The sequence below is a fragment of the Chelmon rostratus genome, chromosome 10 (assembly GCF_017976325.1).
Source record: "Chelmon rostratus isolate fCheRos1 chromosome 10, fCheRos1.pri, whole genome shotgun sequence".
NCBI lineage: Eukaryota > Metazoa > Chordata > Actinopteri > Chaetodontiformes > Chaetodontidae > Chelmon > Chelmon rostratus.
Window position 1 is genome coordinate 14,280,696 of NC_055667.1, and position 16,968 is coordinate 14,297,663.

Sequence of the window (16,968 nt, forward strand, 5' to 3'; positions counted from 1 at the left end):
ACTTTTGCCACAGAGCTTGGATAAGAACTGCTTCACAGACAGCAGATTTTAATCTTTATTTAGCAAAACCAGGAGAGGTTAATAGAGGCAAGCTTAGTTATCAGTCCTCTGCAGGGAAGGCAGGAGATTATAATCACTGTTATGTTTTTGACCACTCTCTGCCAGGGACAAAATGATTTATGAAGATAATCATTTTTTAAAGAGGAAGCCAGTTTCCAGATGTTGCGTCAAACCCTACAGTAGTTTAATGTGGATTTACAGCAGATGCTCTATTGTTTTTTGTTGATATGTGTTTGTGTTTATATGTTTATCTCTAAGAATGCAAATGGACGTGGCTGCTGCGCAACACATTGCCTCAGGAAACCAGATTTTTTAATGCAGACATCACTATGTGCGTCTGTGAAACAGAGAGACAGGTAGAGGAGGGTAAAGGGAAGGAAGGAAGGAAACAGCCTGGTTGCAGTGAGGCGTTAGACCTGCATGAGTTTGTTTATGGTCAGATGGTTTAATCACCACTCCTCTGCTTCCTGTTCCTCTGAAACATCCAAGATTCCTCCTAAGCACTGAACAGAGACTAGCAATCCTTCCATCCCTCTCTCTCGCCTCTCTGCTTGTCTGGCTTGACCATTTTAGGCTCATGACAAAGATCTAGAGATGACATAAAATAAACTTGGCATGTGATGATGTGGGCCCGAGATAAGCCGGACGTCATGTTCTGCAAGCCCTGAAAAATGCCTCCATATGCGTCTACCGCTGAATTTGTGGCTCTGTGCTTTCATATAAACAGCCAGATAATACACAAACAGATCTACAACTCACCCACTGTTGATTGGGCATGGCCACAGAAGTAAGCACGTCAGCCATGGCTCCCAACATCTGGTCAGTGCGTCCCTGATTCTTCTGTAGCGCCTTCATTCTTCGCCAGCGTCAACCAAAAACTCAAGTAATTCTCCTCCGCTGTCGTGACCTTTGATCTGCAGCTCTTACACAATCCTTCTCTCTCCCTCTCCCTCTGTGCGTCCTCTATCCCCCTTCTGCGCCTGTTTTCTGCTTCTCCGGCTCTTGCCTCAAAGCGCACTGTGCCACAGTTTGGAGCTGAGCCACCGCAGCCCGCCTTGCTCTGCCCTGACACACAGGAAACCTCATGCATATGAATAATTGATCCTGGGAGAGGGGGGAATGTTTCTGTCGGGATCTGGGAGCAGGCGCTTGAACAGGAGCCTCAGAGCTCGTTCCCTCCTCGTCCCCCTCTCACCTCCAACTCAGACACAGGTGAGCCGGCTGGAGGTGTCTCTCTGGCTCAGTCCGGTGAAAATGTGTCCACCTTGTGCTCTCAATATAAGCTTCCCCAGGAAACTTAGATAGAAGATTTTCTTGGGCCCTCTTAAACAGCTGTCCTCTTCTTCGTCATCCTTGTCAACAAGTCTAGACGGCATGGAAGTCTTTCTCTTTGAGGTAGGTCTTCTCCTGCCCCTCTGTCTGAATGCTGAAACGGTGAGCTGTGACTTCAGGACTGAGCACATCACCCTCCCTGAAATCCTCCTTTCTTGTTCTTCATTGGCTATGGAGGATCACCACCCCCCTCCCCAAAACCTCTCCTCCTTCCATCATTCTTTCTCTTCTTTCACTTCTTCCTCGTCATCTTCACCACCTGGATTTCTTCCCATCTCAAACTGTCTAATTCTTTTCTGTATCTCTCTCTTATGGTTTGTCTTTTAACCATCCTGGCCCTCGACACACACTCTTCATCTTTGCCCAAGTCTCAGGCAGTGACACATGGATTGTGTGAACTCTTGAGCAGCGGGGCAGCCCCAAATAAGGTATGAACACACAGCCCATGAAGCTCAACTATTTAAGAGACTGTCACCGATTGCACACACATCTTACACAACTTCTTTAACTGCTGACTGAGCAATCGAACCAGTATTGTTTTGGCTACTTGAACGATTATTTGCCGTTAAAAATTAGAAGGCTTGCAACACTGTTTATTGATAGATTGACCCTGCAGACCACGAAAGAGCCTGTAGCATGGAAATAATTTTGTGTGTGTGCGTGTGTATGCTACAAATATTTCACTGTTACAGAGAATTAATCTGTTTTCATATAAACAGGTCAGGTACAGGTAACATTCTTAGCTTAGCATGGTAACACTGGCAAATTAGCACTAGCCACAAAATAAGAGAATTACCAAATGAACATGAATATCAGCACCAAATTTGACGGTAGTCCATATGATAGACAATATTTCACTCAAAACCACAAATGTCAACCTTATGGTGGCACTAGAGGAGGTCAGGGTCAGTCAGCAGGATTCATCCTCCAGAGACCATAAATGTTTGTTTGTACAAACCATCCAATAGTCCGGTGTGGATCCACTGACGCTGTTATCCTCTGAGCCGCCCAGCATGCACAGCTAAAAACACTTGGCTCAGGTTGGAAAAGGGGTTAAAAGGTCAACGATGCAAACTAATCCTGGTAAGTTAAACAGTGCAGTGATTCTCAGCGCTACCTGTCTATGAACTGAGTGATAATAAACAAATGGACAGATTAAATCACTACAAGATAGATGGTGTTTCTGCGCTTCTAAACTCAGACTGGTCTGAAACAATCACTTTATTGAACCTAATCCTGTTAAAGCTCAATTCCAGTCTTGACCAAGTCTGATGTATCTCCGATCTGAGGGTACGATTCAATATGGTGTTGTGGGTTTGTCTTTAGCGTAATCATTATTTACTCATATTTTAATCATTTATTTCTTAACAGTTTAAAACACACATTTGTATCTAATAAAACATTTCTGAAGTCTCTTTTGCTGACAGTATGAGTAATGATTATGTTGAAATTCCTAAAGATTTCAAAATGATTCACGAACACTCTACGGTTGTAAGTTTTGATTAAAACTGATGTTTGGACAGACACTGGATCTGTTCAAATGATTCATGCTCAGTTTTAAGCCTGGAGAAAGATACAAAGTCTTACAAAACAGATATGTTTGCAGCAAATCAGTAGACTCCCAGACAGTATTTGTCTTTTAATCAATGGAAACTATATGATCCATGTTTTTTTCATCTATAAATTCTTTAAATCCCTGTCCAACTGTCTGAGGCAGACAGTCCAAAATGTTGCTGTCGACAGCACAATTCCCTATTTTAGCTTCAGCTTGTGGCTACAGCCGGATTGTTTTTCATTGTTGCTGTTTTAATTTTATTTGACTTCATCTATTGAAATTCAGGCATGTCTTAGAGAACCTATGTCTGACCGAGCAGCCTGAGATCCTCACGCTGTCCTGTTTTGGTCATAAACAGTTTAAAACAAGTGTGATGGATCGTCCATGAGAGCTTCCCCAAACTCTGAACACCTGACCAGCACAAGGGCTGGTGTCTTCATCTGATTCTTGCTTTAATTATTCTGAGCCTTTTCCACCATGTTATTGTGTTATTTGTCATCATTTACTGGTCACATTTTTAATTGTTATCGTTTATGTATTATCTTTGTAATGTTTTTTTATTTTTCTTGTTTTTTTGGAGGGTATACCCCCAAAACAGAAACATGCCAAGTACACAGAGGAAATAACCTCTCACAAGAAGAAGAGGAGTTAGCAATTTTCAATTAACCCACAAAGCAATTAATAAATAACACACCTGTTTAGTACCTAAAATTTTGATTTTAAAAAAAACAATTTAGCAGATTATTGGAATACATCCTAAGAAAAACAACAAAACATTACAGTATGATTGTATCAATGTAACGATGCAATGAAAATTATGAGGAAAAAGAAATACAAATACATTAAGGAAATGAGAAACTGCAGAATGAGCTGAAAAAACATTTTGCACCCATAAATCAAGTGATTATCCACTGTCAACAAATGAGGTGACTACAGAACATTAGAGAGCTACAATAACGGAGGTTATTAAGAGTCCAGTGAATGAATCCAGAAAAATACCCTTTGGCAAAATGTATTACTCTGTATGTTATTTGCAGAAAAGCATTCATAACAGTGATTCAGCACAGGATAATTAATAATAAAAACCTTTAGCATGGAACTCCTTTCCCAATCTTAACAAAAATAAAACTGTTGCACAAGTGAAAAGTGGGGTCAGCGGAGTCTCTTAAGGCTGGGAGAAAAATTGACTTGCACCTGCTTATTACTGAGGACGAGTTCGGAATAAGAATGTGTTGCTCCAAGCAGCAATCTGATTAAAGTAAATACTGGTGTTTCATGGTAATATTTGAGAGTCAGGACTGAAAGTAACAATGTGTGACACGAAAAATGAATTTCCCACCTCTTCCTCAGCATGTTATTTACAAAAATCAAAGACTAAGAAAGATCTCAAGTCTAAAAACACAGCACATACCTTTATACAATGTGTGGTAATATCCATAAATGTTTTGCATCATTCAATAAAGGTGCTGTGTTTTCTAATCACCTCCGACATATTAATTGATAATTGAGGACTATCCCTGTGGGAATTTGTAGTGTGTCGGCCCTGATGAAGCTCTGCGGGACTAAAAGCTTTCCCTTTTCCTTCACATTATCTTTAATGATTTATTCTCTGAAATCCTCTAAAAAAAAACGTTTGAAGTTCTTATTTAATCTACAGCATCTGTGCTTGTTTATGAAGGAGTGGCTGGACCTCTGCATGTTAATAACATGGAAGTGAAAAGGCCCAGAAAGCTTTTGATCATAAATAAAAATCCAATGACAGCTTATGTAAGATGCGTCTCTCACAACACACACAAACTGTTGAAGCGACAAAGAAGACAAGGAAGACCTTCTGTTGATCTTTCTGAAGAACTCTAAAGAATTCAGAAAATGCTTTCACACTGTGTCGAACAACTAAATTAATTAGGTTTGGGACTGTAATTCTCCTTCTTGCAGAATTGAAGGATTTGCATTAAAGTGACTTCATTTGCATTCCTCTGTTCCACTTTCTCTCTTTTTGGCTCGTGTTTTCATTGAGTCAAGACAGACTGTAAGTTTTGCGTATTATTTTTTAAAAATGAAGCAATGAAGGTCTTGTGGTGAAGGAATTAAAACACACAACTTTATCAGGGCTTAGTGTAATTAACCATCGGCAGCAGTGAAGACCATGAAATTACTGGCAGAGGTGGAGCACGGACGTGAGAGCATGTGGAAACTCTCAGCTTGGAGGTGGAAGAAGGTGCGATGGCTTTCAACGACCGCTTGGTGTTCACGCAAATTTTCCACATCAACCACACCAGCCATTAGCACAATCTAAAGCTTGACTGTGGACACATCCCAAATGCTTTCTCCAAACTAGTGCAGCAAAAAGTGAAGCACACAATCCTGTGATGACCTTTGGTTTGGCAATAATGCACACAGCTGTCACATATAACCGCTGTTGGCATTTTATAGACAGTGGGAATCCTATACTGTCAGTACATTACATTTCACAACTCAAGGCAAATGAAAAGTTTGCAAATAATGTAATGTTAGTAATGTTTATCTTCACAATAATACATGTTTTTAACTGTTTTTATTCAAATCAAAATAGCAACATGTTAGAGCATCCCTGTGGTTTAGAGGTTGACCAGTTTCAGTAATTGCTGAATATGCCACGTTACCTTGCAATACTCCACTCCATGTAGGGGCTCTATCGTGTGTGGGCTATATTATCTTTTATTTTGAAACACCTTATAGAAAGCACACAGAGTGAGAGAATATACTGAGGGAACCATAGTGCTCACATTTTCATTTTTCTGTACTTCTCTATGTTTACTTGACCTAATCTAACCCTAACTCAGCCCATAGCAAGTGTAGTTTTGGCCCTCCTTAGAAAAATGCTTGAGTACGCCTGCTCTAAACAAATCGTTTTCTCAGTATGCAGCATTTGGTCCTCGTCCCTTATTCACTCATCCTCGAGTCAAAAAAGCACAGACACCACAAACGTCCACTCCGCTTTGTAAAAACTCTTCCCAAATCACCCCAAATCTCCTCCTTTCCTTACATGATAAAGTTTAGCTCTGTTTCCTCCCTACTTCCTTCTATTCACCTGATCCCTGGAGGCTTTTAGATGCTGGAGAGCAAGTAGCAGCAGGGGGAGGGGAGGGGGGTCTGTCTTTCAGCCACATAGCTGGAAATAATACAGCAGATGCTCACAGAGACTGAGCAAAGTGCTGGTAAGACCGGTCCTGGGGAGACTGCCAGCAATCTAATATTAGCTGAGCACATGGCTGTCTTCAGAGTTGGTCACTAAGCTGGCTAAACTTAGTCCATTGCTTCCCAAGCTTCTTTCCAAGTTCTTTCGCTCTACCACTGACCTCTGCTGGGTACCCTGGTGTCTGGGGAGAAGTTGGAGTGCTTTTTGTCGTGATGAGTGAAGGTCTGAGTGAGGAATTTGCAGAATAGGAGGAAAATAACTCTGACCCTAAAAGGAAAGAGTGAGTACTATCAGGAGGCGGGAATCAGAACAAAATGTCCTTCAACTCACACATTGGATTATAGGAATCACTTGTGAAAATCTGTAGGATTTTCTTTGGGGGACCAGAGCTTCGGTTTTGGAGAGAGACACGGCCCTGCTCTTAAAGTGAGCTGTGCTGCCCTCGTCTGGTAAAGCAGTCAGATTGTTCCTGTGTATCTAAAAGGATAAAGGAAAGCACTGAAACCAAGCACGCTGCTACCCCGCCCTGTTGTGCCAAACAGACTTCCCTTTCCTCTGTATTTCTTCCTATCTTCCAACACAAGCTATAAATCTTTCCCCTCAAACGTGCCCCTTTCTTCCTCTTCCTGTGTTTCAAATCAGTGCTCAGTCAAGACCCACCTCAAATCCGTGCGTCTAAACATAGCACCTTGTGAGTAATGGGTCAGGTTAGTGCGACGCTTTAAGTCTGTCTCACAGCCAAAGAGGCAGCCTCTGATAAGGAATTGGCTGGGGCATTCGATGGGATTTAGCAGGATTATGTTGTTGGAGGTGCGTCAGCTTCAGATGGGTGGTTTCATCAACATGTCTCTGTTGGTTAACTCTTCAGAGCAGATCAGTAACTATAAATCTCAGGATCAAAGAGCTTTTGAATGAGTGTCCAGTTTGTCACAGTGACTTTATTTAGCCAAGTCAGGGCTTTGCGATGATGGACATCTGATATCGAAATCGTTTTGCTCTTTACTAGTGCTGGAAGCATGTGATAACAACTTGTTAGCATACGTTCTATTCAAAGTGTTAAATGGAGGCATGTAGGATCAGGAACAAGCTGTGCTTTGTTGTAAGTTTGTAGATGTATTTCTAGGTGATGGAGACCGCAGCTGTAACATACAGAGAGGATTAAAGTTGTGGCTATTTTACACATGAGCTGTCTGAATATTGTTCAACTACACTACAAAGTAAACAAGACTCTGTGTCCAAGCACTGCATTTCCCAGTTTGATCAGAAGGGGGCAGTCTGCATCCCTTTAACAGGGAGGCCACATTCACGTGCACAAAATCACAGATTGGGTTGACTGGATCCGTTTAATGTCAGGGTTAATCTGTTACGTGCACCTATGATGACGTGTGATGCTATGACTAAACTTGTTAACAAAACAATAACGGTTATGGTCACAGTTCAAGCTGAGGGCTTGACCCAGTAAAAAGCTCATTCAAGCATCGTATCCTGCTCTCTTATAACTGCAATATAAGATGTATATATATATATATATATAAGTGATATCTGTGTTGATGCAAAATTGTGCTAAAACCAGGTTAGAATTTAATTTACATATAGCTGAAAATGTGTGTAGTGAAACTGCTCTGCTTTGAGCTTCCTCTGAGCGTGTTTAAGGGAAGATGTTATATCACAGCAGTAGAAAAACCAAAGTCCGCTTTGTTTTCTGATAGTGTTTGCATGCTGATTTTGCAAATCACTTGCTTGCACCAACATTTAGGGCATCCGTGGGTGTACAATGACTTGTATTTGTGTCTTGTATTTAAGCATTTGTGTGCACACAGAGTCCATGTGTTTCTTGTCTGTGTGTGTCATCCCTGTCATGGGAATAATTACAACCAAGGCCCCCTGGCTTAGCGTAACAGCAGGGTTAGTTTGTTGTCCCAGCAAATGGATTTCCATGGGAAAACAGAGCCGAGATGCTCTCTCCCAGCAGACGAGCTGAAATTATTCAGGCAGGGGGTCTTCAGCAGTACAGCAGATAAGGGAGCCATAGCTTCTATGGTTCAGTCACAGCACTATTTTGGACCGTTAGAGAGGTTTGCTCTGACACAACAGACGGGCAGCAGAGAGCTGTGGATGGACAGATTCTGAGAGAGCTGTGGAGACAAGTGAGAGAGAGAGACTCAACAGACTGTAAGGAGAGCAAGGTTTGCTGCTGTGTGTTTCTTCATCTTAATCCTTAAATCTTCTATAATCAGGATGAGAGGGAGAGAGCATGTTGCCTGACTTAGGGCAGCAGAGTCTATGTTGGGACCTGGACGGATTGCCGGCTGATGAGGCAGCCTAACTGGCCAGTAGCAGAGATGGAGGGAGGGGGAAGACGTTCAGCTGGAGTCAGTTTGGGAAACTTAAACTTAACCAGTTTCTACCAAGAGCCAACAGGAAGAGTGGAAGTCCAGTATTTGAGGGTGATTTAACCACCAGGAGCAAGAGAGAGAAAAAAGAGAAGAGGACTGACCTGTGGCTGGATTGTTTTAGGGTGAGACTATAACTGTTTGCTACAAGAAGTTTCACGTTGCTTTTGCACAAATGGTTGCGCGTTTTTTTCACATTTTCACTCTACAGTTTGGAGAGGGAACAGAAACAGCTCATATTTAGGATTCAGAGGAAGAAGTTGACCAGATTGCGAGGTGTTACTCTGCAGGAAGCGTAGGCCACAGTTGCAGAGTTAAAGCAGGAGCTTTCTATGTTTGTGTAGAAGAGAGAGAAGAGTAATGTCATTTCTGATTTGTTTTGTTTTTCCTGCGGGTTTGTATTTTGCACTTGCTTTGGCAAATGCAAACATCTGTTTCACATGGCAATAAAGTCCCTTTGAATTTTTTGGATTTAACTGAAAATGTTTGCATGATAGTGATCTGCATTCTTTTGCATGACACAATGCTTAAACAGAAACATATGTTTGTGGGATTAAAGTTGAGCCATTCTATCTGGCCTTTATCGTGGGCTTATCCAAAAGATGCTATTCCTTTAATAACTTGGCATTAATTGAATAATTGTAAGCAGGTGCAAATCTGCGTCTGTGCTGCTATCTGTGTGAATTGGTGCCCAGCGTGGATGTGGTGCAGTGATGAAAGCTGGGCCAAGGCAGCTTGATGACTGAAACCCTCAATCCGTGATTGGAGAGAAATCAAGCTCTTTCTCACTCTCATCTGCAGCTCCTTCAAAACGCTACGAGTGACTACAATCTATCCTGTCCTAAGTCTAAGACTTGAGAATCATCGCTGCTTTCAAAATATACTCCATTCTTCAAAGATCACATTGATTCGGATTGCCTTTGTATAGTTTTTGATTTATAGCAGAAAACCACTGGATCTCCCAGTGTACTTGTGCTGCAGAGCAGTGTGACATGGAGAAGACACCATGACAGACGCCGTCACTAGCATGGCCTCCCATTGCTTCCGGCACCATATGGCCTTTCTCGACTCAGCACACTCCTCCTACCATGCCTCCATTCACATTACTCTCACAGAATGAGCTTCTACAGATGTGCAGTGTTTCTTGACCATTTACTTCAATTGTTATTCATTTGCAGACGTATACACATGTCTTGCACATTTTTTAACATTTCTGGGTATTTATAGATAAAGTGAAAATATCTGTTGTCATAGTAACTCTTCTATATAACAGGCTGAGTTAGTGAGCAAACATTGGCAAAAAGCATGTTATAGAGTCAGCTTGTCCATCTTGTAAATCAGAGACTTACGGATCAGCCGCTCTGACAGGAGGGCTGAGGTGAGGTGAAGCTCCTTATCTTCTTTAGGCATCGGGCCTTACAAACGAGGCCCTTTCAGGTCTTCAGATCTGGATAAAGTGCTATCTTCAAAAGCAGTCAGTGTTTTGTTGTTAGTTATTTGAACTGATGCTTATCTTGAAACTGTACAAACGCCTTTGTTAGATGGCACTAAACATAATGTATTTTTAATGATATGCCTTTTGCACACCAGTATTTCCAGAATAACCAACATTTTGCACATGCACAGCATTTCTTTATTGGCCATTAGGGCTATTCCCCTACAGGTGTGGCAAGTTTTGCATCCAAAAGCTCCGTCTGGGCCAGTAATGCAGTTTGTCTCTTCGTATGTCTGCAGTGGGCACCCAGTGTTTGATGGTTGTTAAGTCATGCCCTTCACCACACCCGCCTTTGGCACATTAGCTTGAACTCAGAAGTACATGGTTGTCACATGGCTAGAGGGAAAATTTGCAAAATTAAAATTTGTTCATTCTGTGTACATGATAACAACTCTTAATGTTTTCATATTTAAGATGTGGCTGGTGTGCAGCAGACGTGACAACCAGGTGTGATCGCAGGCAGAAGGGGGTCCAATGGCCACTGCAAATTATGACCCCCACCTGGGCGCAGGCCCATCCGAGGACTCGGAGATCCTCCTGGATGATTCTGATTCGGACAGTGTCCTTTCCGATGACTCGGTGCTGCCTGACTATGAGAAGGATGAAAATCCTACAGAGCCGGCTAAGACGCTGTATGAGGCCTGCAGTAAGAATGACCCCACATCCCTGCGCAGGATCCTGGAGAGAGGAGTCACTAAAGACGAGGCCATGGAGCTGGACATCAACGGCAGGGTGAGATGGATTTCATTCACCTTTTTGTCATGTAAGAAGGTGACCTTAACGCAGCCTCAGAAATCTATATTCCAAAATATTAAAGGTTTGATGTAAAGTTAAAATTAGAGTTCAACAAAGTTCAATTTATTTCTACCTTGTTCCCTCACAGAATGGGCTGATGTTGGCTGTGAGCAAGGGTTTCATAGACATTGTTACCCTGCTGCACACGTGTCCATTTATAGATATCAACCACCAAGACAATGATGGAAATACTGCCCTCATGATTGCTGCCCAGGCAGGTATGTCTGATGACAGTGCACAGTACATCACCTTAACATCTAGTCTCAAGCCAGCCCAACCATGTTAACATAATGCTGTTTCTTTCAATCCAGGCTTCATCACCATTCTAAACTATATCATTAACTACTACACTGGTGTAGACACTGAGATCAGGGACCCCCGTGGCTTCACAGCCCTCATCAAGGCAGGCCTGCAGGGCCGAGAAGAGTGTGTGTCCGCCCTGATAATGCATGGTAGGTTTATGCTACAGAAGACCCCCTATACAGTAAACTTTGCAGTATTTCTTAATTCAGGGGGAATATCTGGTGTCTGTGCAGAAATGGACAGATTTGTTCTGAGGTGGTCAGCACAGCTATTGTGTGTCATGTGCCCATGAAAACATAGCAAAAACTATAAATGTTGTGTACATGTGTTATGCAGAGTACTTCAGGACATCTGATCTGTGAACTAATCTGGTCTCTCTGTGCTGGAGGGATTAGCCCTGTATAAACTCTAAAGGGACACATTTAGTTTAGCACTATAAAGATTCCAACCACGTTCTATTAAAAGTCCAATTATGTCGGAGAAGTTAGTCCATAATCAAGTTGAATTCACAGGCAAACTTGAGCCATGTGTGGAGTACGAATATATGTCTGGCATTACTGGATGCTATTTGTTTTAAAGCCTTAATTGTTGATTAAGTGGATTGCCATAGAAATAGACACAGCTTCCTCCAATAATGGGTTAAACTTAATTATTACAACCAGATAGCTTTATCTGCTGGCCTGATTCAGTATATTGTTTTCACCTAACTGTAATCTATATCCCATTCCACCATGCTGTGAAATGACCTGATATACTTCTGCAATTGCTACGCTACATATCTACTGAATTGTGCTCCAAAGTGACCACATGGTGGGGTAATTTTACTGAGTTGAGGGAGAAATTGATTTCCTTACTTCCCTCAGCATTCAATGATTATTACCTTGTTTCCTTGCTTTCACTGCAATCTGCTATTTTCTCACCTTTTTCACATGCAGGTGCAGACATGAACGCAATGGACCTGGTCCAAGGGAGAGGTCTAAAGGACTGGGTCATTAGGACAGGAGGGTTTGAGACTCTCAGAAGAATACGTAGCCTGCAGGCTCATCCTGTCGCTGAGCAGTTCTATGAAAGCTACATTCCAGAGTGGCCTGAGCTGAAGCAACTGGTAGCAAAGGCCACCGCCACCAAAACAGCAAGTCAGAAGCTGAGGCAGCGCTTAAAAGACAGCCTTTCTTTCAGCTTCCCTCAGGACCCCCAAGACAATGGGGTATTGGACCATATGGTGCGGATGACCACAGGCCTCCACAGCCCCCTGGTAGCCACTGGTTGCCGTCCACTCTGTCCCAGCAGCCCCCCAGAGATTGGCAAGCGACGGTTTGCTGTCCCTGAACTGGTTGAAAAGTATGGCGGCAAGCAGCTGGAGTACAGCACAGTGTCCCACAGTAAAGGCTCTGTCACCTCAGCTTCTCCCCCTGCTGTGTCAGCCACCTCAGTATCACTGACCTCCTGCTGCCAGGACGCAGAGCGCAGGGACAGCCTGGCGCCAGGTGGCATGAGGAGCTTCATTCCCCGTAGCATGGCACACAGGAATAGCATCTTCCCCTCAGGCTGTATTCCCAAGATTGAAGTGACAAAATCTGGGGAGCCCACTCCAAAGAAGGAGAAAAAGAAGAAAAGGCAGAGGGGCTACCTGGAGCCTCCTGTATGGAAGTATAAGGAGGCCAAGGAGGAGAAAAAGAGGGAGAAGAAGCAGCAAGAAAAGGAGCAACAGAAAAAATGCAAGGGGTCCAAACGTTCATCGAGCCAAAAATGAAGCATTACTCTCTTTTCCTCAGAGAATTTCACTGTGATAATGTCGTGCATGAGGACTGAGCATGTGATAACAGTGACTCTGAGGCCAGTTTGGACTGTTTGAAAGTGAACAATGACAATTAAAACCCACTGACGGGTTTGAACTTTGGCTGGAGATGAACAGGAGGAAACTAGCGTGACTTGAATTGGCTGGATGTAACGTATTTTTCAGCATCTTTGGACAAAATGTTATTTGGTTTTGGAGATATACAGTGACATGTCTTAGCAGGGCTGCTTCCTATTACAACTTCTACCTGGTGGACTGGTAGTTTAGGTCTCATTGAGCGGCAAAGTTATTCTGAAAGACATTATTTCATTTTGAAAACACGACATTTGTGAGGATTTTACCCATTTGTGTATTGTGACCGATTTCCAAGTAGTGTGTCAGCAAGATGTTCAACTGCAAGACAACCAAAACTAAACTGTTGATCTTCCTCTTTGCAGTTGAAAGTAATAGCACCCAATCTGTTACAGACAGTGGCACATCGACGGAGGAACAAGAGGGATTGTGTCAGTGTTAAACACGTTTGGTTTTTGTCAAAAGCATTTTTTTTCACTTCTATAAAGTTTATCTAACTTTCTGTCACATCTGTGAGATGCTTCTGTTCAGCAGGGTTTGGCTATTGGGATTAGCCACTGAATCATAGGGTTTGGTTTTTGGCATTAGCCACTGAATCAAATTCTCAATCCTCTTGTCAGAATCCATATAAGAGCATTTCACAAATTAAATCAGTCACCATTTTCAGTTTTTATCAAAAACCCTAAACCCATATTCACTGTATGCAACATGTAGCGTCTACTCAATGGCTTTATTTTGTCTTTTTGACAGAATGTAATACAGCAAATTTTTTGGCTGTGGAATAACATTAGCAGTGAAGATACAGGAAAAAAGGAACTGAGCCATATCTGCAACATTCTGTCAGATCATGAGAAAAATTACTCACTGGTGTACAACTCCTCAGGCTGCTGTTGCTTCATGTACCATGTTTGAGTTACCTCTGCACTGCAAAGAAACTTCCTGCACATTTTTTTGGTTTATACATGAAGCATCTATCAAGGCAAGCAATCTCCTTTGGGGTCCAGCTTGCACTGGAATTAAAATTTTCTGTGTATAGATCAACTTCGAAATAACTCGTACAGTTATAACAGCAATACATATTCTGATTACAGCAAAATACATTTTATGTGTTGTCTAAAAAGTAATGCATTTAGATGCTGTTCTTGCACAACATTAGAGGATCTTTTCTGGGGTTGTTTATCCTGAAGCGAAAGCAAGAGACTCAGAAAACTCAGGTCTTAAACAACTTGATTAAGTGTGAGGCAGACAAACATGTGTTTGTATGCAAGCTTGGAATAAATGTACTGACCTTTGCATTGAGTTTGTTTTTCTTACGTCAGATTCAGTGATCTGATGTGTGTTAGTGTGGTTACGGGACATAATACACATTTGGTATGAAGATTTTAAAGACACCTCCTCAACCCTGCTGTTATGCAACTCCCTGAAACATGTTGCTATTTTATTATATGAATATATTTACGCAAAAATGTAACATGTCCTTAGCTGGCATGCATGTGATTGATGAGTGTCTCGTCTGGCACGTAACCTTGGTTACTCTAAAGGAAACCTGTAATGCGCTCCCTGGAGTGGCATGGGATGGCTCTTGAGCCCTGGCCTGTAATCTTTTAATCCAATGTGCAGTATCATTACATAACAATTCGCCTTTATAGTGAAATCAAAATGACTACTTTGATATGTTCAAGAATCCCTTTTAGATTATTTATATGTAAACATGCTGCTCATTCTAGGAGTGACACATGGTCGCAATATATTTTCAGTGTTGCGGCTCACTTCCTCTTCACAGGGGGGAACTTGGATAGTTGAGTTCAGCTCAAAAATGAAAACCTTTCGAGAGTTCAATGGAGGAACACATTAGCCTTTAAAGGTTAATGTTTTTTTTCAGCCTGGGCCCTACCTTTCCATGCTTTTGTGTCTACTGGGGGACAACAGTTTTTGAAATTGGTCCAGTATTGAGCGAGAACGCTGCAAGTGACAGCTGTGAACAGGCTGCAATCTTACCCTTCAGGGCAATTGCGCCCCATCAATGTACGTCCACTAAAAGTGCTTGTTTTTGCCACTGACAGGCTCAGATCGTTATTCTGCGTCTGACAACATTATAGAAAGGACACCCACAGAGATAGACCTTTTTGTTAAAGAGTACACTTCTTTTTGCGTAATGAGAAACAGCAGTTATATTACTCATCAAAGCCATCTAACTCGATGAAGTAAGGATTTATTTGAAGCAGTTGAAAGACAAACCAAAAATGTTTCCAAGAGTTTCATTTTGTTTCTGTTGAGTTTGAATAGTGTATTTGAAAAGTGTATTTTACAATGCTAAAATTACTGTTTCTCTAAATGGAGTCTGGTGCCTTGACGAGAGCCGTATAAACACTGTTTCTCGTAAAACAAAAAGGATCTTACTCTTGAACAATGAGGCCTCCGGAGGGATCCTTTCCACAATGTTATCAGACACTTAGAATGACAATCTGAGCCCGTCAGTGGCAAAAACAAACACTTTTAGTGGACGTACATTGATGGTGTGCAATTGCTGTGCTACAGCGCTCTCGCTCAATACCGGACCAATTTTAAAAATTGGTTACTTAGACACAAAAACAGGTTGAAAAAAGACCAACATTACCTTTAACCATGTCTATGGAAACATAGACCTTAAACACATATCATCACACAGCTGCAACACATTGGACCACATTGTGCAGATTCTGACCTCTGAAAATGAGCTTTCACACTATGAAGCATGAATATGACTAACGTGGTATTAAAGTGGGAGTAAAACAAGCCTTCTCTTTATCAAGAATTTGCTTTTGAAACACTGACAGCATGGAAAAATGTTGGGTGAAGCAATATCACATTTCCTCTGCTCTGCTAGATTGTACAACAAATGGAGGCTTTTAAGAAAAACCTTAAGGGAATAAGAGAGAGTAGCTCTTTGAATCACTGAGATTAGCAGAAAAGAAAAATAAGTGCTGATTATAAAAAGAACAACAATTTTCTCTCTTTTCAATGTGACAGCTGATGTGAGGGCTTCCAGCTGTTTCTTCAGCCTCAAGCCAAAAACGGAGAGATTACAGAGCCTGAGAACAAGGAGGGGAATTTATATTACAGACATGAAGACATCTCTCTCAGGCTCTGCTGAATGAAGTGTTTTCATACAGCAGAGTCTGGTTGGCATCCAAGAGACAACTGTATTTGCCGTGAAGACGCCCTTTGACTGCCACAGTTGCTGTAACAGAGAGGCATTTGAGCATCGCTGTGTTATCCTCAATTTGAGGGGATATGAAGGCTTTACAATACTCACCAAACACAATAGACATACAGATGAGCAGGAAGTTTTTTTAAAGAGAAAAATCAACCTTCAGATCCACTCAGCTTTGCTTATTGTGACTTCACATGGACGTTTTAGCTTAGCTGCGTACAGTGATGGATGTGCAGCGGTTGAAACCAGAAGGCTGTTTTCACATTAATCCGCTGAAGGTGGAAGGTTTTCTGTGTTCACCTTAAATCTGAGCTCAACGTGTGCTTGTATGAGTATGATTTAATGGCACCACAACTGTAGAAGTCAGTCATGTATGATGTGGAAACCCGCAGTGCACATACACTGAGAATGGACTCTTCAGAGGACATCTAGTATCTGGCATAATGAAGGTATAGCAAATTGCAAGGTGAAAACAATGAGTGCTTTAAGGGGCTTTACAGCGAGTTTCAGTTCATTGTTTAGCTGTGTGGCCCACAACTTTGCTGTTCACTCTCACGGTTCTCCTAGCTGTGTCCTCTGCCGGCAGCTGTTTTCAGTGTCAAAATTTAAAAAACCCACTGTTCACTTCCTGATCAGCTGACAGATAAAGTTAGAGATGCACTGGTGAACACAGTGAAGCAAATAAAAGCTAAGAAGCCAGATATTTCCATCAGCAGGACCAAAAATAGAGCAAAAAAGTCTTATATTAACCAGGTGGACAGAAGCATGACTCCAAATGAATGATAATGTTGCTA

At 41.9% G+C, this 16,968-nt stretch overlaps 2 protein-coding genes across 4 annotated transcripts in view; one reads left to right on the top strand and one right to left on the bottom strand.

The window, feature by feature from the left end:
- arhgef25a (Rho guanine nucleotide exchange factor (GEF) 25a) overlaps positions 1-1,323 on the bottom strand; it is a 43,108-nt gene extending 41,785 nt beyond the window's left edge. For 2 of the 3 annotated variants that reach the window (XM_041945419.1, XM_041945418.1), the window contains exon 1: positions 820-1,323. In XM_041945419.1, coding sequence (XP_041801353.1) covers positions 820-915 — 96 coding nt within the window. In that variant the 5' untranslated portion in view covers positions 916-1,323. The remainder of the gene's footprint in view (positions 1-819) is intronic. The other variant, XM_041945420.1, reaches the window with a different exon arrangement.
- Positions 1,324-8,576: 7,253 nt separating this feature from the next.
- ankrd33aa (ankyrin repeat domain 33Aa) lies at positions 8,577-12,930 on the top strand. Its single transcript, XM_041946643.1, has 5 exons — positions 8,577-8,643; positions 10,428-10,745; positions 10,897-11,026; positions 11,120-11,260; positions 12,047-12,930. Exons 2-5 carry the CDS (start codon positions 10,488-10,490, stop codon positions 12,862-12,864), a joined length of 1,347 nt encoding a protein of 448 aa, XP_041802577.1. The 5' UTR covers positions 8,577-8,643; positions 10,428-10,487; the 3' UTR covers positions 12,865-12,930.
- Positions 12,931-16,968: the final 4,038 nt, after the last annotated feature.

Coding starts and splice junctions, on each gene's coding strand:
- ankrd33aa (XM_041946643.1), top strand. CDS start 10,488: ATGGCCACTGCAAATTATGACCCCCACCTGGGCGCAGGCCCATCCGAG. Junction 11,027..11,119: donor CATGATTGCTGCCCAGGCAG/GTATGTCTGATG, acceptor CTTTCAATCCAG/GCTTCATCACCATTCTAAAC. Junction 11,261..12,046: donor GTCCGCCCTGATAATGCATG/GTAGGTTTATGC, acceptor TTTCACATGCAG/GTGCAGACATGAACGCAATG.